This window comes from Symphalangus syndactylus, chromosome 6, assembly GCF_028878055.3.
Source record: "Symphalangus syndactylus isolate Jambi chromosome 6, NHGRI_mSymSyn1-v2.1_pri, whole genome shotgun sequence".
NCBI lineage: Eukaryota > Metazoa > Chordata > Mammalia > Primates > Hylobatidae > Symphalangus > Symphalangus syndactylus.
In genome coordinates, this window is record NC_072428.2 from 98,209,762 (window position 1) to 98,232,782 (window position 23,021).

The 23,021-nt window shown below is 40.8% G+C and overlaps 1 protein-coding gene across 1 annotated transcript in view; it reads right to left on the bottom strand.

The window, feature by feature from the left end:
- Window positions 1-23,021, bottom strand: part of LAMB4 (laminin subunit beta 4) — a 112,740-nt gene that overhangs the window by 23,656 nt on the left and 66,063 nt on the right. Inside the window, exons 19-29 of the mRNA XM_055281411.1 lie at window positions 22,062-22,239; window positions 20,377-20,520; window positions 18,720-18,951; window positions 18,114-18,271; window positions 16,112-16,336; window positions 15,123-15,343; window positions 10,372-10,468; window positions 8,181-8,556; window positions 4,635-4,795; window positions 1,890-2,095; window positions 457-660 (exon numbers count right to left, since the gene is read on the bottom strand). Of these exons, the coding sequence (XP_055137386.1) occupies window positions 457-660; window positions 1,890-2,095; window positions 4,635-4,795; window positions 8,181-8,556; window positions 10,372-10,468; window positions 15,123-15,343; window positions 16,112-16,336; window positions 18,114-18,271; window positions 18,720-18,951; window positions 20,377-20,520; window positions 22,062-22,239 (2,202 nt within the window). The remainder of the gene's footprint in view (window positions 1-456; window positions 661-1,889; window positions 2,096-4,634; window positions 4,796-8,180; window positions 8,557-10,371; window positions 10,469-15,122; window positions 15,344-16,111; window positions 16,337-18,113; window positions 18,272-18,719; window positions 18,952-20,376; window positions 20,521-22,061; window positions 22,240-23,021) is intronic.

Genomic DNA, 23,021 nt, shown 5'->3' on the forward strand with positions numbered 1-23,021 from the left:
TCCTTATGATTTTTCTGATAATATTCTCTTTTTTCTTGCTTACTTTATGGTTATATTATGGTATATAATACATACATAAATATATGTTAATTGACTATTTAAGTTATGGGTAAGGCTTCCAGTCAACAGTGGGCTATTAGCAGTTAAATTTTGGGGGAGTCGAAAGTTATACATAAATTTTCAATTATAGAGTGGAGGCTTGGTGTCCCTAACCCCCATGTTGTTCAAGGGTCAACTGTATACATATATAGAATAGGAAATATATCAATATTCACCTCTGTTTCTAAATCTACATTCATATCATCTATAATTTTATCCTATATTTCCAGGCACAAGAACACCAACTATCTAGAATCTATCTTCTCACTTGGAAGTTATATGGCAGTTTTATAAATTTTAAGCAGTCTGCTTCTTTATTGCTATAACTTTACAAATAAAGCAAGAGAAGATATTTACCTGATTCTTCAACCCACGAACTTGTTTGTCCAAATTATGAATAACGGATTTTGCTTCCTGGGCTTTTTGGAGGGCATTCGTTGAGAGGGTCAGGGAGCTGTGACAGCCAGGACCCCCACACTTCCTGTGCCCCTTCCGGCCCGTGCACAGAGCACCGCCACAGGGCAAGGGCACACATGGCACATTTCCTGGATCTCCACACACCTTGCAAGAGACATGATTTACGTTAAATAGCAACTTGTCGTCAGAGTTTTTTTTTTTTTCTCTTTCTTTTTTTTTTTTTTTTTTTTTGAGACGGAGTTTTGCTCTTGTTGCCCAGGCTGGAGTGCAATAGCGTGACCTCGGCTCACTGCAACGTTCCCCTCCTGGGTTCAAGAGATTCTCCTGCCTCAGCCTCCCAAGTAGCTGGGATTACAGGTGCCCACTACCACGCCTGGCTAATTTTTTGTATTTTTAGTAGAGACGGGGTTTCACCATTTTGGTCAGGCTGGTCTCAAACTCCTGACCTCAGGTGATCTGCCCACCTCGGCCTCCCAAAGTGCTGAGATTACAGGCATGAGCCACCAAGCCTGGCTGTCAGAACTCTAATGCCATCCAGGCTCATTGAGTCAAGGCACTGCTTTATTCATATGTTTCTTCAATAGTTGTTCATCCTTGGTACATGGGGGTAACCCATTAAACATTTCCTAGGTAATCAAACATCTAAATTAGTATTGTGTCAGTTTGTCATCCTTTATATTTATGGTTTTCTGAGAAAACAGTCACTTTCAGGAATTACATGTGAGTTTCACTATTTGTTTGTTTACTTATTTATTGAGATGGAGTCTCACTCTCTCGCCCAGGCTGGAGGGCAGAGGCAACATCTCTGCTCACTGCAACCTCCACCTGCCAGGTTCAAGCGATTCTCCTGCCTCAACCTCCTGAGCAGCTGAGATTACAGGTGCACACCACTACCCCCAGCTAATTTTTGTTTTTTGTAGAGATGGGGTTTCACCATGTTGGCCAGGCTGGTCTTGAACTCCTGGCCTTAAGTAATCTGCCCGCTTTGGCCTCCCAAAGTGCTAGGATTACAGGCGTGAGGCACCATGCCCAGCCTGCACTTTTTATTCTTTTGAGAGAATTAGCCTTTTTCTTATAATGAAGCAAGAGGAGCAAATGTTCATAGCCTGTACTGTTTTAGAAATAGTAAATAATATCAAATAATCAAATCAAGCCACAATCTTTACTCTGATCAATTCTTGAGTTAAATAAAAATAAGGCTTTTTATAGTATATAATAAAACATACATATTTTATATACATACATATATTTATATATTTCTAATATATAATGAAAAAGAAATTTAAAATGTAAGCTAGGGAAATATCATTGAAGAGGTTCGTATACCAAGTAAAAACCGCAAATGCTTTGACCTTACCATCATGAATATTTACCTTTTCATTCAATATTTGGATATCTGGTATCTTAATCTGCTTTAATCTTTCCAATGACAAGTTTCCTTTTGAGGTCAGTGTATCTAAGATGGTAAGTAAGTCATTCCTGGTATTTGCAGAGGTATTAATGGTGGAACTAGTTTCATTAATTTTCTTTTCAGCAGATGACGATATGTGATAATATTTCTTGATGTTTTCTGAGGAGTCTATGTCAATGCAAATTGAAGTAAGGTAAATTTTGTGAAAGCAAATGAAATTATATATAAGTTATTAAGATAATCATTCTATAATTTGGCTACTGTCTTGGTCTCAACTATCACTATAAAATTTCAACATCTTCCTTGAATTTGCAATTGATGGGGGAAGGATTAGCTATAGTATAATAAATATGGATAGAATAGATACAGGGCATTGAGATTTAAGTCCACAGATGTGGTGTGAGTCCTGGCTTCACCCTTTACTGCCTGGGCATACCCTCGATCAAATCAGTTCATCTCTTATATTTTGTTTCTTCCTCTGTAAATTGGTGATAATAATTTGGGAGAATTGAGAAAATATGAATATATTCTGTAAATATTTTCCACAAATATAAGGTATTAACTATGAATACCTATATACACTCAAATATAATAAACCAACTAAATTTACTTAACCCTATAGAGCAGGAGTTGACAAACTTTTTCTGCAAAGGCCAAATAATTAACGTTTTAGGCTTTGCTAGCCATAGCATCTCTGTTCCAACTACTCACCTCTGCCATTGTAGAGTGAAAGTAGCTACAGGCAGTATGTAAATAAAGAGGTGGGGTTGTGTTCTACTGAAGCAGTATTTACAAAGACAGGCTGTGGGCAGGATTCGCCCTGATGCTGCGGTTTCCTGAACCCTGATGTTGAGGCTGCTAACAATAACTAAAAAACAGCTAGTTGGGTGCTTTGTAGGTGCCTATACTATACTTTCCATCAATTCTCTTCCTCAATCTTCACAAAACAGTGCGAAATGCACATTAGTATGATCATCTTCATTTTCCAATAAGGAAACTGAGGCTCTGTTGAGGAAAGTTATTTGCCTAAGTTCTCATTGATAGTAAGAGATGAAGCCAGGATGTGAATCCAGGGTGTTTGACTCCAGAGCCTGTGTTCTTAAGCACTTCTCTACATTTTCTATGTTTGCATTATTAATACAAATTTGTGAAAGTAATAAGGTATGTATGGTATATTTTAATGTAAATTATAGTATATTAGGGGTTTAAACTATAACTCCATATTTTAGGAACCAGAGGCCCACAGTCCTGATCTGATCTTTACTCCCTATAGAATCATAATCCAGGCAGGAGACAACCATACCTTATCTTTCAAACTTTTCTGGTTCTTATAAGACCCTACTCTTAATATACCATGCTTTTCACTTATCATGAAAAAAATGTTCCTATTGCTCGGAATTAGTTTCTTCTTTCATTTTTATGGCAGATTTTCTCCTATCCTGTGGAGATAATTCAATTGCCACCTATTCCCTGAAGCCTTTACTAATGAACCCAGGAAGAATTCCATTTTTGCTACTTTGTTTTTGAAGCAGCTTGAAGATGCTCTAACAGTCTTAATGCTGTTTGGGGTGGTTTATATTCTTGTCGCCTTCCCCCATTAGACGGAAATAACTCAAAGGTAGGGACTTGCTGTAATGATCCGCCTGTTTCTACTGCACAATGTCAGATATTGGAAAAAAGCCCAGTAACTGCTGTTGGACTGCAAATTTGAGAGGATTAGCATGGGGGCAGTTTCACCTTATTTTACCTGGCATGGGGTGACCTCTGATGGATTTTGAGTTCTTTCAGTGGGAACTGTCTTCTAGATTAGGAATCAGAGTAGATTCCTTACTCAATACATGGCATTTATTGAACATCATCAATACATCTTTGCTAGAATTTGTTTCACTAAATTTAGGCATCCCTTTAGGGAAATCAGGTATTCCTATCTGCCTTCTATTTTTTTTCTCTTCTAGGTCAAAATCAGATAAAACACAGGAGTATATACATAGGACAACGAAAGCAGCCAAAGATATTTCCTGACATGGATTCATGTATATTTTCCATTTGCCTCTCAACTGGATGGCTTAGGTGTGAATAAACTCAGTGATGCTTCCCTCAGTAGTAACTGGTTGTCCATTTCCAAATATAACAGGGGTGTGATCTTGAATAGGAGATGAACTAATCAAAGTTTTGCTTTAGAGTTTCATTTCTCTTGCAAATTATCTTGGCTTAGGCACAGCTCACATTCAGTTTTAAGAACTATGCGATATGAGTTAAGGGCTTGTAGTATGTTGCATGACTCTCATCCTTACAAAGCTCTTACGAGAAATATTGTGGGGTTTTTTTTTTGCCTCATATTCCATTGCATTTATGGTTACTGAAAATGGAGTGGCCTACACCGAGAAAGGCATATAAACATGTCTCTCTCATTTGCTTATGGCCATATTAGAATTTCTAAGTTGTTGACTACTCAAGACCCTTTACATGGGTTTGGCACTAGATTACTTTGGGTGTTAGCATTTGTTTAATATCAGACATTGTTTACTTGGTATTTTTGAGTGAATGCTATCCAGGCTCTGTGATGTTTAAAAAGTTGAAATATCCATGAACAAATAATACCTTTAATGGTTGTGTTTGCATGTTCTAAAGTGCTCAGGCACTATGGTGGTAAGCACAGGATGACTCACTTTGTGCAGACACAGTCAAAAACACATTTTTCCCTTACCCACAATGCTTGCATTAAGGACACTGGATTGCAAATCAATTTCTTCCTGAAGGTCTTCAAGTAAGAGGTCTGCTTCATTCTTTGCTCTTTCTATTGTATCTTTCAGATCTTGAAATTCATACACTGCTTTCAATTGTTCATTTAGCTGCACGATTTGTTTTCTATAGAGAAAATGAGGGTAAATGTAGTTAAGCTTGTATTACATTTGATATATTGGTGAAAAAATGCCACCAAAATTGCTCTCATTGTTAGGTATTCTTGATTAGAAAGGATTCCTTCAACTCAAGTTTTTCATTTGATGGTTTATAATTGTGTTTATGTCTCATCTCTTTCATCTGAATTCACCTTCCTGGACTATTGCAACATTCATTTAAAATATGGATGGCATACAAGGTCTAGTAGAATAAAGGCTCTCAAATCATTCCATTTTGACTGTTTATGCTCTTTCTTCATTTTGGGTTTCAAAACATGCACTCAGACATGCTTCAATTAAAGCAATCTCAGGGAGCTGGTCTACATTTGGCTTTCAACATATGATAAAACAGAACTGTTTACTTAGCCTGGGGTAAAATCAGTTCTTCATTTAGAATCAATCTATATTCAGCAAGGTTCTTTTTAGTGTAACGTCTGTTCAGGGTCCTAACTCTTATTTTCCATTAGTGACAGGGAGGTTTTCTTGCTGGTGAGTGTTCCCCTGGGTTTTTTTCCATCACCTTCTTCTTTGATGGGGTACACCTTTGTCGTGCTTCAATTTGCTGGGTTTGGCACCTACAGTTGCTTCGAGGGGATAATGAACACATTCCTCATGGTGGAGAAACTGTGTGCAAATCTTGAAGTGTAGAGTTGGAGGAAGTTATAAAATGAATTTATGGGACTAATTTATCTTGGCACAACGGCAATGCTTCCTTCCATTTTCTGCTGTAACTCTCCCCTCTAATCTATAGACTCTTCCTTCAGGCTCCAATTATCACAACTGCAATTCTTCAGGCTAACAATAATAACAATAAAAATAATGACAATTACTCTAATTGGGACTCCTTAAGCACTTACATATGCCGGACACTATGCTAAGTGATGGGTCTTGAATAATTCTCACAAGAATCCTATGAAATCCACACTTTCTCTTTTTTGATGAAGAAATTGAAGCTTGGAGGAGTTTAGTAGCTTGCCCAAAGCCACATCTGGTAAATGGATTTAAACCAGGTGGTTTGACTTCTGAATTTATGCTCATGACACCTGGGGTTCTTTGTCCTCCTGTTCCCCTTCCACTTGTAGTTTACCCAGCAACATTTTTTTTTAACGGAACTTCATGAGGCCTGGAGAAGACAAGCACGTGAGAGGGCAGGCCCTGTCCAGGGTGCCCCACAGCGAGGCAATGGCAAAGGAGCACAAAGAGGTGAGAAGATGGAGAAGGAAACACAGGCCTCTCTGTGAGGAAGTCAGGAAAGGTTTCAGGGAGGAGGTGATGTTTGTGTGGCTGTTAAAGAGAAGTAGGAGTTTGTCAGGTGGGCTAGGAGGGAACAGGCCTCTGGGCTGCTGGTTGAAGAAGCTCAGCAGCCTACTGCTTTCTCCTCACTCCAGACCTGGGCTGGGCACTCCTCTTTCTCGCTCCTTCTCTCTGCCTCTGCCTGTGGCTCTTTGTAGTCTCTGTCCAGAATGTCCATGGTGGATTGGCTCGTTTTGCTTTCTTTGTGCTACTTTGTCTGACATTTTCCTAATGGTGTCTAACCACATGCCAGTGGTCCATGGGCCAAAGCTCATTCTCAGACAAGTTTTCTTTGGGCTACACAGTAGGGCTTCTTACAAGTGCTATTGGATTAGCTGTATACATTTTGAAGTGGGGATAGTTCAGTAAAAATATGGATGTCTGACATCTCTTGAAAATTGAGGAGATCTGTTAACATAAGGGTCCAGATCCTGCAACGCAGAAGTTTTATTGCTTTTTTGTTTTTAGAGACAGGGTCTCATTCTATCATCGAGACTGGAATGCAGTGGCACAATCATAGTTCACTGCAGCCTTGAACTCCTGGGCTCACGTGATCCTTTTGCTATGTAGCCCAGGCCAGTCTCGAACTCCTGGCCTCAAGTGATCCTACTGCCTCAGCTTCCCAAAGTGCTGGGATTATAGGCGAGAGCAACTGTGCCCAGCCCAGAAGTCTTTAGAGAAGTATAGATGTGCCTGTTGTCACCTGCCAGCTTGACCCTGGCCATGTGGCCTCCCTGGGCCCTGTCACTGCATTTATGATGTGGTGGCCCTTTCCGTGAACCACCTAGGTGGGTGATACCTTCTTCCTTGTGCACCTTTTAAGCAATTATCATATATTTCTGGGATATTTCCCTATAGATAATGAGTTACCTTATATTTACACTCATGTTATATATGACACAAGCCTCTGCAGCTTCAACTATTCCTTAATCCAGGAACTTTTCTTGGGGAGGAAGGATATTTTGCTAGATAAGCACACTTTTGGGGTTTCTTAGCAGACTATGTGCTTCTATGGGGGTAGAAAGTATACCCAGTTCATCCTGGTTTTGCCCATAACAGGTTGGCAAACTTTGCCTTAGGAATCATAGCATCTCTGTCAGAACTACTCAACTCTGCCATTGTAGAGAGTGCAGCCACAGAGGAGGGGTAAATAAATGGGCGTGGCTGTGCTCCAAGGAAACTTTATTTACATAAACAAAGGCTGTGTCAGATTCCACCTGTGGGCTGTAGTTTGCTGACCCGTGGCCCAAAACTATCAACATAATCTCAACAAATAGTTAAATTTAAAAAAAAAATTCAGTAATATGTAATAAAAATGAGCTTGCATTTTTAATAATAAGACTTGAATAATAATAAGACTTCATATTAATGTATAGGCTTCTAAACAACTGAAGAACTTGGAAACGTTTGGTAAATTTTCCCTAGGTGTATCATTGAAAAAAATATGTGTTGTTTTTGAAACTACCATACTTCCAATTTTATATCTTTCAGCTTTACTGAGTTTGGGCTTCCCCATTAATGACTGTCTTTTTGTTACAATCAATGTCATCTGGAAAAATCACATATAATCCTAACTAGGTGAGAAAAAAGTAGACATACATTATTTCCAGCTGTGTTTTTTCTTTTTTTTTGAGACAGAGTTTCACTCTTGTTGCCCAGGCTGGGAGTGCAATGGCATGATCTTGGGTCACTGTAACCTTCGCCTCCTGGGTTCAAGCGATTCTCCTGCCTCAGCCTCCCAAGTAGCAGGGATTACAGGTGCCTGCCACCAGGCCTGGCTAATATTTGTATTTTTAGTAGCGATGGGGTTTCTCCATGTTGGCTAGGCTGGCGTGGAACTCCTGACCTCAAGTGATCCACCTGCCTCAACCTCCCAAAGTACTGGGATTACAAGCGTGAGCTACGGCCCCCAGCCCAGCCTGGTTATTAACTGAACAATGATCAGTCCCCTAAAGTCAACATAGGTACATTTCTAAATTGAAGGCTGAGGATGTTAAAGCTTGGTGGGAGTTAAGGTAAATCAGGAGTTTGGCTGTCTGTTACTTGAGCATAAATCTTACCTAACAGAGTCATGATAATCCTTGACTTTTAAGAATTTCCCAGATGGGAAAACAGGATGTTTCAAAATCCTTTCTATTTCAGACACGTTCCCTCTGAGGCCTTTGAAGTCTGCCTCATAGACAGGCAGGGTCTCTCTTTTATCTTCCATGTTAGCAGCCAGTCTCATTAACCCTTGCACCGCTTTGGAGAGGGAAGAAATGATGTGGTCCCATTGATCAAAGCACAAGTGACACTGAAGACAAGTAGGGAATTCCTGGCTGTGACCCGGCGCACAGCGATCACATCTCTGGCCGCTGACACCCTCCCGGCAGCGGCACATGCCTGTGTCTGGATCACAGATGGGCTTCTGGGTACCCGCCCTGTTACAATCACATGCTAAAAAGGAAAAGAGAAGGAGCAGAGAATGTCACTGGGTCTTTTGTTGATGACTAGCTCAAGAATCAGGTCTTTTCCTCTCTCCTGAAAATCTTCCCAACTCACACTTCTAAGATGAATATTTAAAGCCAATATAATTTCAGAGATCTGTGCAATAGCCATTACAAGACAGCATGGCTCTCTATATTCCACTAACAAATCAGTTTACTATTTCAATTTGGCAAATAGCAGATGTTTTTATTGTGTGAGTGCAAGCGTCTACAAGTGGGATCCTCATCTATGTGAGTAAGAAGTATGATTTAATGATGGACACATGGTAGTAACTCTGCTGCTCCAGCCTCCGAGGGTGGTTCAGGTGTGTCGAGACTCTCTAAGAAGTCCCATGGTCACACTTCTTCTGAGTAAAGCCCAGCTTGGCTGTCTTCCATTACATAAGGAAAACAATTTCATTTTCCACAAAGGAGGGGAAATTAAATTCATTTTGTCTTAATTTTAAAAAATAACTGATTCCACACAGTACTTTCTTTGAGTAGGTTTCTGACCAAGCCTGAAGATAGAGGATAGGGAGATCTATTGATCTTACTGCAATTTCCAAAAGGTTAGGGAATCACTAGACTATGTTTTTGGACTAACTGCAAGGAACAAGTAATTTAAAAATGCATTTGAGGCTGGGTGCGGTGGCTCATGCCTGTAATCCCAGCACTTGGGGAGGCTAAGGCGGGTGGATTCTTTGAGCCCAGGAGTCCGAGACCAGCATGAGCAACATGATGAAACCCTAACTCTACAAAAAATACAAAAATTAGCCAGGTGTGGTGGCATACACGTGTATTCCCAGCTACTCTGGAGGCTGAGGTGGGAGGATCACCTGAGCCCAGGGAGGTTGAAGCTGCAGTGAGCTGTGATCATGCCACTGCACTCCAGCGCAGGCAACCAGAGTGAGACCCTGTCTCAAAAAAAAAAAAAAAAAAAAAGCATTTGTCAGTTTATGTAAAAATAATGCCAATTACAAATAAAAACTAGTTAACACACTAGGGCTCTTCAGCTAGATAACATCTGTCCAGCACACTGGCCTTGGTCCAGAGGGGCGGTGTCATGTTACTTCATCACCTGGAGGCCATTTCCCACCCTTAGCCGCTCTTCCCCAGGAGCTTTAGTGGGGTCTGTGGCCTGACTTGATGATTTGCAGTTTCCTCTACTGCTTCTCTAGAAAAGATGAAAGCATTTTTATGAAATAAGATTATCAAAATAGTAGAGGGACACAGGGAAAGAGGCTCTAAGATAGATTTTCCAAGAGCCAAAGTTTCACCCTGGGTTTTAACCCAGCAATTCCACTTAGAAAACTGAATAAGTGGGGCCCAGAGAAAATCATTCAGAATGTGCATTTGAATGGGGCAAGGGAATGAGCAATATTTTCTAGCCACAAGGGCACATTTATAAAGGAATGGAGAGGAGGAAAGAGTTGCCATGCGTGGCTATGTATGGCTGACCATGGTGATAAGCCCATGATACCTGTTATTTCTTTGGATTTTCTTCTTTTGGAAGCTGACTGTTCCATTTGTAATGGGTTTGAGGAATTTTAAGACAGGCTATGAATTTTAGTATAGGCTAAATTTTTAACATAGGAGGAAAATAATCTTTTTGCAGGGCTATAGGAAGATTATTTTCAAAATGTAGAATTAAACTTTGTGAGTTTTCTAAGTCCACCTTATTAAAAGCAACCAAAAAAAGAAATTTAAAACTCAGTTGGTTCATAGCATGTCCATGGTAGGGCCAGGCTGACTGTACGCATGAGTTTTTAGTATTCCCAATACTTACGAATGCATCGCCCAGGTGGATCACCATAATAATTTTCCTGGCACTCACTGCAACGTTTCCCGCCATAGCCTAATTTACACGGACACTGGCCTGTAAGCTGTGAGAACAGTCATGGGTGAGGAATTGACAAGCTTTGTGGTCTAAAAAAAAATGCATTTTAATAGGAAATATTTTCCCCTCCAGTGAATTAGAACATACAGCTGTGCAAAGGCAGAGGAAGGATGATTCCCATGGCCAGCAGCCACCCCTGACAATACCAAGGATCAGGAGTTAATGTGCTTTGGCCTAAAGCTCCTGAATATATCGCCTGCTTCCAGCTGTTCAGGGACAAGTGGCCCAAACTGGGAAACATACACAGATGTAAATGAAAACAAAACACATAATGGGAAACGGGCCAGATTCTTTTCCTCAACTGTTATGGGAGTTCCTCCATAAGTGAGTGAGGCCAAAGACCTGGTCTAACATTCATCAGTTAATGTGTCAAGTAATGTTTTCATTATGGAATGTGTGATGTAGTTTTTACCAACCGGATTAGCGTTTTGCTCAAAAAACATCTTTTTTTGGTACTTCAGGCTTAATGATTTAATGAGAATTACTTAACTGTGTTTTTCAGAGGGCTGAACTTTTCTTTACCCTCCCAACTGAACTCTTGACCAGCTTTTCTGAAAACTGAGGAGGTTGGAAAATTAACAGGAGAAAATATAAAAGCAAATCACTACTGTTGTAGTCCTAAATTAGCTGTTTAAACAACTCCATAAGTTTCCTGTGACTAAGTGGCTAGATTCATAGAATGACTGGATCTGCCACTTTTCACTTTTCTTTTTTCTTTTCTTTTTTTTTTTTTTTTTTGAGACGGAGTCTCGCTCTGTTGCCCAGGCTGGAGGGCAGTAGCGCAATCTCAGCTCACTGCAACCTCTGCCTCCCAGGTTCAAGCAATTACTCCCATCTCAACCTCCCAAGTAGCTGGGACTACAGGCATGCACCACCACACCCAGCAATTTTTTGTATTTTTAATACAGATGAGGTTTCACCATGTTGGCCAGGCTGGTCTCGAACTCCTGACCTCAAGTGACCCACCTGCCTCAGCCTCCCAAAGTGCTGGGATTACAGGTGTGGACCACTACACCTGGCCTGGATCTGCCAAGTTTCAATATCTTTGCAGTTCCTGCCAGCTTCTGCACAAATATAAGGAGTTAGGTGGTGCTTGTTGCCCCAAGGCCTGTCGTACTGCTGATTGCCCCGATTGTTGGGCAGTGCTTTCTTATACCGAAGTAGAATCTGCCAACTTTTAACTTGTTCCCATTGTTCTGTGTCCTTATGAAATTGCACAAACCAGTTTGCAATTGCCTCTTTCCCCTTAAAGTCCTTCTCCCAACTAGAGATGGCCATCCCTACCTGCCTTGGCTTATTTTCTTCAGGCCCATCACCCCTAATTCTCTCTAGCCTTCATCACAGAATAGCATAGTTCTGTCCATTATCTTGGTTGTCTCCCTTTGGGCACATACTAGTCTGTCAGTATAATGTTTAAAATATGGTGCTCAGAAATGACAACAATGCTCCTGGCACCACCAGGCCAGTAGAGCAGATAATGGGATGGTAACTGCCCTCAACCTGGGCACAGCACCCCCCTACTCCAGCCTGTCCAGGCGTCGCTTCTTTGGCAGCCCTGCCATGCTGCTGGCTCACTGGAAGCCTGCATGCAATGAAAATCCTCAGATTTTTCTCACAAGAGCTGGTGCCAAGTTATTACTCCCACCCTGTATTTATGCAAGGGATTTAAAAAACCCAATTGCAAAACTTTACTTTTACTCTGTTAACATTTCGTCTCCTTGTTTGCAGCCTGCATGACAGCCTATTGGGATATCTTGTTCTGTCTTTATCATATTAGCTTACAGCTTTGTAATATCTGCAAATTTGAGACGCAGGTTTCTCCAACTCCATCTATAGTGTTGATGAAAATATTGGATGGCACATTTGGATCTCTCTGTGGGAATGTACCAGGAGCCACCTCTTGGCTAACATAGAGACATCTATCGGTAGTTGTTTAAACAGCTGGGAATCTAAATGTCCACATGTCTTCCCTGTACTCCAGTGAACATGTTTCTTGATTGCAGAGACCAGTGTTCTCCCATGGGATCCCCTATGCACCAAATAACTTAAAGGACCCTTGTCATGAGGGGCTTCCTGGTTAAACCAATACCATCTAACTTTCAGCTTCATAGGCTACCTTGGAACTGTGGTCTTTGTTGAATGCTGCTACAAACATGCTTCCCAAAAGATCTAAGAGACTTGCCACATAGTGTTGTCTTGAGCACTAGGAGTCCCTCAAGAATTGGGAAGCCAGGTGGTCACGTGGAGATCTACCACTTTATTCCACGGTTGGTGGCTGCAGGTGTGGGGAGTGGAGGGGAGCTTATAAAACAGGCATGGCCGTCCAGTGTCCAGATCTTGGTTTCTAATACCATTCTCTAGTAAAGGAATCAGTGCTCCCTAGATAAATAGCTGATTCTAGGACTGGAGCAGAGAATACATAAGATGAGCCTGAAACATTTTGCAGCGCCAGAAGGTAAGGAATGCTTTTAAAAACTCTACAGTATTGGCCTGTGTCAAAGGGACACAGGAGCCACTGAGAGATCTTCTAGTGACCAAAGCTGGAACAATTTGAACCACAAAATAAAGTAGTGTTGGACTATCCCCAAAAGTATAAATATCCATGAGTCCATGCTGATATAAATAAATGGTCGAATGAATGAATAAACATAAGACAACAGACAAATCTCCAGTGCAGAAGAATTCCAATGATTCGTGGAGATACTCTGTCCTTGAGGAGGAAGAGCATAGCTCCCTACTCCTTAAGTAGGTTGTACATAGTGACTTCCTTCCATAGAGCACAGTAGAAAAAGGAGGAAAAAGAGTAACTTGATGATATAACAATCTGACAAACACTGCTTCAGCCAGGTGACCAAGATTCACATTAACAGTGATAAGTCGTGTTAATAATATGTACCCTTGATAGGATGTGATGAGAGTGGACTTGACCTCTCTGGTGTTTTCAGAACCTATAAACCCAGTCTAATCCTGAGAAGAATATCAGATCAATTTGAATTGAATTATTCTACAAAATAAGGAAGGCCTGAGAAACTATCGCAGCCAAGAGGAGCCTAAGGAAATAAGATGACTAAATATAATGTGTTCTGAATGGACTCCTGGAAGAGAAAAAGGACATTAGGCAAAAATTAAGGAAATCTGACTAAATTTATTAGCAATAATGTATCAATATTGATTCATTCATAGTGACAAATGTTGTTAAATTAATATAAGGTGTTGATAATAGAAGAAACTGGGTATGGGGTTTATTTTCTCTGTTCTATCTTTACAACTTCACAAATATATTCTAAAATAAAAAGCTTAGTTTTAAAAAGGTATGTTGTGGGGGCCGGTCATCGTGGCTCACGCCTGTAATCCTAGCACTCTGAGAGGCTGAGGTGGGTGGATCACTTGAGATCAGGAGTTTGAGACCAGCCTGGCCAACACGGTGAAACTCTGTCTCTACTAAGAATACAAAAATTAGCTGGGCGTGGTGGTGGGCACCTGTAATCCCATCTACTCAGGAGGCTGAGGCAGGAGAATCGCTTGAACCCAGGAGGCAGAGGTTGCAGTGAGCCAAGATCATGCCACTGCACTCAGGCCTGGGTGACAGAGCAAGACTCTTGTCTCAAAAAAAAAAAAAAAAAAAAAGATACGGTGTTTGTGTGTGTTGGTGGATGAGGATTGGAGAAAAAGAAAAAGAAGGAAAAACACATTCTCCATATAAGAACTACCTTCGAAAGACTTGACCTTTGAATAATAGGTTGAATAGTGGAGCTGAAATTGGAGGTGAGCCATGCTTACTAATTGGAAAGACTCCAGTTTCTTACATTCGCATTTTCATTCCAATTAAATCCTGATCCCTATATTGTGAATTTGGCTTTTTCTAACACTTCTTGTCATTGTTTTTACCCTTGCCCCCGCAAACTCTATTAATGTGAAAATTGTTTCAAAGAATAGATTAAGCCAAAAGACAGAAACCGAAACAACCACCAAAAAAACTAAGCGCGTTATTAACAAATAGTTTTTTTTTCCCACAAGTAATGTTATCCTCATTAAAAATTCTGTGCTCACTGGTTTGTTGACTGAAAAATCACATGTGCATCTATCTATGCAGTATTAGTTGTATATGAAACATTGAAGATTTGCTCCTGGCACACATGCCTACATTCTTAAGATATAATCGATGCCAGTCTGGAAGTCAAGAAGACTTCTTATTTTACCCATATGTAAAGCAAGTGGTGAGCAATAGGAAACAACAGCTCAGTTTTTTAAATGGACTTGTGGGTTTTGAAGTTATCTGTTTATTTTCATTCTGATTAATAATCTCTTCTGATTAACTATTTCTTAGTTCTTCCCTATGGTTACATGTGTGAAATAGTGAAAGGTGAGGCTGATGTCTGTGTTTCACTGTGTATGAATTCTGACTTCCTCAGTCACAGAGAGAAAACTGAAGTAGGCGAAGCTGAACTTTGAGATGCTCATTTTCTTTTTTTGGTTTTCATGCCTTGATAGAGGCTGACTCCATCCCCTGTAAGGCCAATCCTGTTTAAATGCACTAATTAACAACAGTACATAAAAGAAACTTTCTTTACACATTTAGAAACCATGTCTTACTATCAATGCTCACTTTGAGTGCACTAGTAAGTTTTAAAGTATCTTGCCTGGTCACAGTGGCTACTTTGAGAGGTCCTAGGGTCACAGTCACATGACTGACATCCTCTGCCAGGGACCAGATTCCAGTATCCATCAGCACAACGGTCACAGGACAGGCCTGTGACATTTGGCAGACAAGGACATGCACCAGTGACAGGGTCACAGAGGCAAGCTCCCCCACCAGGGGGACACTCCGTGGGACTCACGCCGGAAGCATGGCAGGAGCATCCTGGGATGATAAAACCATCATCAGAGGTAAATTCAATGATAAATGTGGCATTTAGCAAACCATACAAACAGTGTTTTAGACCTGGATGTATCATTTCTCCAAGGGGCTCAAAGAACAAACACCTTATAATGGTAAAGAATTTACCAAAGAATCTAAGTAGGTGGAACCCATTTAATGGTTTCTGATCTCCCCAAATGGCAAGTTCATGTGGTCGAACTTGCGCCGAGAGCTCACAGTTAGGATGACTAAAAGTCTCATTTTTTCCTCATGTCACTCACCAAAGTTCCATTTATTTAAATGACTTGAAAACAATGGTTTACTTATACATTACAGTCAAATGATGAGTTTGTTACAATGCAGATTCCTGGGCCTCACTCCCAGAGATTCTGACTCAGTAGGTCTGAAGTGCAGCCTAGGAATTTGCATGTTAATACACCTCACCTCCCCACTGCTCTGGCACAGGTGAACTGCGGACTAAACGCTGAGAAACAACGCTTTGAATCCACTAGGACAGGTATTTCAGGCAACAGACACAAAAGGTAAACTAATAACACCAGTGAGAACATTGTGGCTGCATCTGAGAATACCAGTGGTTGCATTGCACTAATTTCTGTTGATGAGTTCCGTACAACAGCCCTGTCACCTAGTGGGTGCTGCTTTTGCCTGCTGGGACTGGCCTAACTGAAATTAGCATGGGAGAGCTGACAACACACTTATGAGCTGTCACTCAGCTGATACATTTCCCCCCCGGGAGTTTTGCAGACTTACTTCTGCAGGTCTGATTGAGGGCTGATCCATAGTGACCTGGTTTGCAGAGCTGGCAGTTTGTGCCCTGAGTGTTGTGCAAACATCGAAGGCACTCCCCTGTTACCCGGCTGCAGGACTCTGGATCGGTTACATCTATGTTGTTGTTGCAGGCACATGGCCGGCAAGGTGCTCCTGAAATTCTTGGATTTCCATAGAAACCAGTAGAGCATTCTCCACACTGAGTACCTGAAAGAAAGTGGGAGGAAAAGGAATGGGGTGAGGTATGAGTGTTGGGAGAGCGGAGGAGATCGATGTTGTAAATAGAAAATTATTGGGCTCCTCTAGGAATAATGAGAAATCACACATTCGGGGTGAATAAGGAAAAGTGTTCTAAGTGAAACAAAACCTTCATTTTCATTATTACTCATTTAAATAATAAAATGATTATTCGGCTCTCAAAAGTGTTTGGTGGAGAATGGATTCTAGGCTTTCTTCAAATACCATGGAGCTGTGGGCGCAGGATTTCTAGATCCTTATATAATCAGCATCACACTAGCGTGCCCAGGACCCAAGACTAATCTCAGCCCCTGGTATCCTGGGGCAACCCACTCTCAGTTGATCCTAGAGGTGAACTAAGGTGAAAATAAAGCAGGCCTGAAGGGAAAGTCCCAAACAGCAATAGCTGTCACTTCTAGAAGTGAAGATGAGCAAGAGCAGTTTTCATGACATATGAGCCCTTGAGGGTGTTTCTGTTAAGCAGTCTGGAGGAACCACCTTTCTCTCTAACACTCTTTACCCTTGCAACCATGAGATGACTGAAGCTTTTTAGGTGTCCAAACTGTGGCTCCACTCTCCACATTTTGGTTCATCCCATTGGAAATGTTCATTTAGCCCAAACATGGTCTCAGTTCTTAAAAACTGACCAAACACACCAAACCTTGCATGGAAAAGAGGCTGCAAGGGAAGAGGTGAGAATTAACTGTTAACCTTAGATGTAACAAATGAGGGGAAAATAAGGCATGTGATTTATCATGATGGTAATTATCATTAGTATTGCCATACGTTCTACATTTCATTAAATCAAATAGACTTCATAAGTTATCTTCTTACTTTCAGTAAACATTCACACTCATGTTTCATGTTTAAATACCTTTTTTTTTTTTTTTTTTTTTTAATTTAGAGACAGGGTCTTGCTCTGCTGCATAGGCCCCAGGCTGGAGTGTAGTGGCATAATCAGAGCTCACCGTAGCCATGAACTCCTGGACTCAAGCAATCCTCTTGCCTCAGCCTCCCCAGTGCCTAGGGCTACAGATGCAATCCATCATGCCTAGCTAATTTTTAAAATTTCTTTATGGAGACAGGGTCTTGCTTTGCGGCCCAGGCTGGTCTTGGATTCCTGGCCTCAAGTAATTCTCGCTCACCCACTTCCTGGCCTTCCAAAGTACTGGGATTATAGGTGTGAGCCACTGTGCCTAGCCCTCTTAAAGTCTTTAAAATAAAATGTTTAATTGAGCAAGAGATACACGTTTTGAATTAAGACTTATGTGATGGCTGTAGAATGCCCAAATATTGCTTCAAGATACCTGAAAAAATTAGTAATGTCTGTGAAATATCAAATTGAATATTTGAAATTATGCAAAGAAAGCATTTGACTAATTCCATTTATTTTTTAGCTGCTTGTTATATATAATATATATGTTACTTTATCACATTTATATCTTACTTAACATGATAATTTTATTTTAAATAAATTAATTTGATTTGGTCTCATTTGGTCAATTAGTTTTCTAGAACATCATTTGCAAACAATTATAGCTCAGTGGCCGATGAGTTTTAATTGTCATTGGTTTGTGAGTCATTCAAATTCTTTGTTCAATAAAGCAGCAATTTATCACATTGTGTCTTCTTACCATTTCTGCATCACACATTTGTCCAAGACAGATAAGTCATGAATATATGATCATTTTACAGATTACAGTGTAGGATAAAGAGAAAAAAATTGCATCAGCACTGTACCACATACCCGTATAACCTTGAAGACAATTGCAGATTACATCTGAGCTCCACAGATTCTGATAACAGGAATGGGCAAAATACTGAGTGCTTGAGGGATCATCTGGACACAGGCAAGGACGACACGGCTGTCCTGAAGAAGGGTTTCCGTAGTAACCATCAATACACCTGTCAAGACAATTTCCTTTCACCAAAATGTTTCCAGGAAAAGATCACATGTTAGCCAATGAGGGTTTGCTATGCTTTAAAACAGTGCAACTCTGAAAACTGAATATTTTAGAAGATGTTCATTTGCTCTGCAAAACGACTTTTGGTTTTATATCAAAAGTCTCAACATATGGTCAATTAAACTCTATGTAATAGCACTCGATTTACATGTCACATTTGAGGAACACAGAAAGTAACATCCCAGGCAAATGTGTGTTATTGATTTAATCCAGCATTTTCTGGCTCATAAGATGATTTTGAAGGGTTAGAAAACAATGATCTCCCCCACCTATAACAGTCCTCCCTCCCACACTTAAATATTGTTGAGTCTCTACTCAATGGACCTCCATTAGGAGATTGGAACAAAGTGTCAAAGACCTAAAAATTAAAGTGCATATGAATTCCATACCTTTCACAGTTTCTACCAGTTGTAAAGCCTCCACAATTGAAGCATGACCCTGTCTCAGGATCACAAATTTCAGCAAACCCATTACAAGGGCAAGGGCGGCAGCTGGGAAATCCAAAGTAGCCTGCCAGGCAGCGATCACAGCGGCGGCCAGACACCTCTCCATGGCAGGGGCACTGTCCTGTTACTTGGTCACATACAGTGTCCTTTGATCCTTGAGGATGGCAGCGACATGCTGGATAAAGCAAAGAGAAGTATGCTGGGGCGGGGATGAGTGGTGTGTGGTGGTGAAAGAGTTACAGTTCTGGTGTCGCATTTCCTGTCCCAATCCCGGTGAACCAAGTAAGCCTGTAACGTGCTTAGGACACAGCATATAATGAGTGCCAGGTAAACGTTAAATAACAATTCACTGAGTCACTGGATAAACAGTATGTTGCGAACAATTGGGTCTTATTAACGTTTGTGGTTTATACAGAGAAACCAAACAAGTAACATGTTTTTAATGACTTAAACTTCCATATATCTTAAGTATATTAATATAACCTCTAGTATTAATATTTTATTATTAATATAGTATATAGAAATATTATACTAAAATAATGGTATAGCATTAATATAACCTGTAGCTTATAAACCATGTAAGAGCCCATCTTAACATGGTCAGAGTTTTCTTTTTCCTAGACAAGATGGAAGAGGCCCAATCCTTTTCCGATAAATTGTTGAACCCCTTGAGCCAATCTTCCCTATGCCAAAATGTGATGCCAGTTTATTTGATAGGGTGGCGCATGGAAGAAATGTTTGTTCCTTTGTCTAGATCCCTCTGTGTATCTCAGGCATTTTGTAACTTTTTTTTAATAAAAAGAAGAGAAAAGAAAGCAATGATGGGTCCAATGATGGGCTGGGTAGGTGGCCATGCCCAAGCAATGCTCAGGAAGGGGAACCATCTCTCTGGATTATGACTGAAAAGATATGTTTCCCTACTTGGAAAGGAAATTAACCTACCTGTAGGTTTTCATGGTTCCTAAGGTAGGAATCTGAGGGAACAATATTTTCACTAATGATTTACACTGTGAAGAGAGAACTATATACCTGAACATAGTAGCCCTGAGAGTTGGATTATCAGCTGTGGATGAAGCCCCATCTAAACCCTTATCAATGGGTGACTTATAAAATGAGTTACAAGGCTGTTTGCAAACCTCGCATCAGAAAGGGTGATACCCTCATTGGGAGAAGTCTTGTCTGTGGTGACAGCATTGTCCCTTTCTTGACTCCCCAATCTTATCATTGTTTTAGCCTTTCCAGCCACTGGGCTTGTGAGCTAGATCCTCAAGCTGGCTTTGCCAGCTCCCTTCATGGTGTTCCGCATTTTACCTGAACTACCAACCATTTGATACAGACTGCAAACTTCCAGGGGCATGGACTATGCCTTGTTCATTACTCTCGGTTCCTAATGCAGCTCTGCCTACAGTCAGGGCCCATTGATGAATGGATGAATGAAGTGTAGCAAAAAAATGTTCAGTATATTTTATCTACATAGATAGTCTGAATAATGCAGTCAGGTTTCCAATCTCCTCCCCTTAAAAACTCCCCCCATGACTACCTGCTGTCAAAATGTCAAGACTGTGAGCAAGTGTTTCCCCTTGTGTGTTTTGCTACGTACGGTGACAGCCATGATGCCCCAAATCATAGCTTCCAGTTGAGCACCTGTCACAGCAGCGCCCGACCACAAGAGGTTTACACTGGCACTGGCCTCCAAGTCGGCTGCAGCTGGATCCGACTGAGCCCTGGGGGTGACACTTGCAGGCTGCAAGGAACAATGGAAGGGAGGTAGAAATGAATGAAGAGGCAGAGAAGCACCTCACCTTGTTAGTAGCTATAGTTCACCTCTTCCTCATTTAAGACCTCTTTAATACTCAACTCCCTCATCTGTTAAATAGGGATAATATAGAATCTGCCTTGTGAGATTGTTGAATGGATAAAAGGAAATAAGTTCTGCGAAGTAGTTAGAATAGTGCTGGTACATGGGGTGCTCAATAAACATTACTTAACAAGTTAACAGACTTAAAATTGGTTTTAAATAATTATTCTAATGTAATTAATACTATTGGCATTCTTAATACTTCAATTTCTGATGTTCTACATTGGTGCTGAATTATACCTACTACTTTATTTTTTAGAGACAAGGTCTCATTCTGTTACTCAGGCTGGAGTGGTGTGATGATAGCTCACTGCAGCCTTGAATTCCTGGGCTTAAGCAATCCTCCTGCCTCAGCATCCCAAGTAGCTAGGGCTACAGGTGTCTGCCACCATACCCCTTACTAGTTTTTTTTTTTTTTTTTTTTCTGAGACTGAGTCTCATTCTATGGCCCAGACTGGAGTGCAGTAGCATGATCTTGGCTCACTGCAAACTCCGCCTTCCCAGTTCAAGTGATTTTCATGCCTCAGCCTCCCAAGTAGCTGGGATTACAGTCACGTGCCATCACTCCTGGCTAATTTTTGTATTTTTAGTACAGATGGTATTTCACCATTTTGGCCAGGCTGGTCTCGAACTCCTGACCTCAAGCAATCCACCTGCCTCAGCTTCCCAAAGTGCTGGGATTACAGGTGTGAGCCACCATGCCCAGCCCCCCTTACTAGTTTTTTATTTCCCCCTAATTCCATATATTTCATGAGATGGTGGGTACCCTGAACTCATAGCTCTGTCCTAATGGAAAAAGCATTTGCCTAACATTCAGGAAGTCTCAGCTCTCATTGTAGCTGTCACTCTATAGCCATGCTTCTCAACTGAAGGTTTTGTCCCTTAGGTGACATTTGACAAAGTTTGAAGACATTTTTGGATGCCACAACTAGGGGAGGGCAGTACCGGTATAAGATCTGTAGGGCTGCTGCTAAACACCTGATAGTGCATAGGGCAGGCCCCCGCAGCAAAGAATTATCCAGCTCAAAATTTCAGTGGTGCTGAGGGAGAAAAACCCTTCCATAGCTAAATGAAATGGGCAAGTTACATACAGATTTTGGGCCCCAATATGCTCATTTATTAAATGAATATTTTGGGATGAAAGATGTCTGGAGTTCCTTCCAGCCCTAGAATTCCAAATGAATATTTTAGGATCATTGTTCCAGCCATCTAGCCTATAAATGCTGCTGCAAAGTTCCTCTTTTATACACTCAATGTACTGTGCATTATGATTCCAACACATCAGCAGACCACTCTGTGTATCTAATCATTGAGTAATGGGTATTTTGGTTGTTGTTTGGAGTGGATGCTAACATAAATTGATTTGCTCCGAAAAACATTTGTATGGATGTCGGTACTTCAGTAGAGCCCATTAAACAGATACTTACCCACAGCCCCGTCATGCAGCTTGGCGGACATGCTGATGATCAGCCTTTCACAGGCACCCGGGAGCACTTGAGGTCCCATTGCTGAGGCAATTTCAACACAATTGTGAAGCTGATACTCATCTAAGTCCTGCTTGCTGCAGAAATTCTCCAATGAATTGATTTGGGGAATAAGGCCAAGCTTTTGAAAGAATGCAAAAAGACTTAACATTCAAACTATCTGCTGTGTAAGATTCTACTTATATATATAAAAAATTAGATCTATGAAAATGATGGTTCAAAGAAGACTCAACTCAATCCTTTAAACTGGTGAGGACTGAAGACTTTAAAGATTTTTAATTTATTTAAGAAATCTTTAAATATATCTCTGGACTTGTGGCAAAGAAAAAAAGCCTTTATCTTTTTACTGTCATATTTTTTACTTGCTAATATGTTTGTCTAGATTTGAAAGAGTAATAACATCAAGTTGGTCATTTTGAACAACTGGTGTTAAAAGCAATAGTGAAAATGGGTTTTAATTCAGCAGGTAAAGTCTGGAGACTAAACCTGTGCAGATACATCTCTTCTAGTCTTCTTTTTGCTTTATCCATCCTGAAACCAGTTTTCATAGCCCTTTACTTCAACCCTCTTCAGTCTTTCCCTAGTTGTCCTTTGACACACCCAGCTGGTGGCATCACAACCCTAGATGACCAGAGCTGATGCTTGAACAACACAGGTTTGAACTGCACGGGTCCCTTCTATGTGGATTTTCTTCCGCCTGCACTACTCCAAGACAGCAAGGCCAAGCCCTCCTCTTCCTCCTCCTCCTCAGCCCACTCAGCGTGAAGATGAAGAGGATGAAGACCTTTGTGATGATCCACTTCCACTTAATGAATATAAACATATTTTCTCTTCCTTGTATTTTGTTAATAACGTATTCTTTTCTCTAGCTTACTTCATATCCTACAATAATATATACAAAAT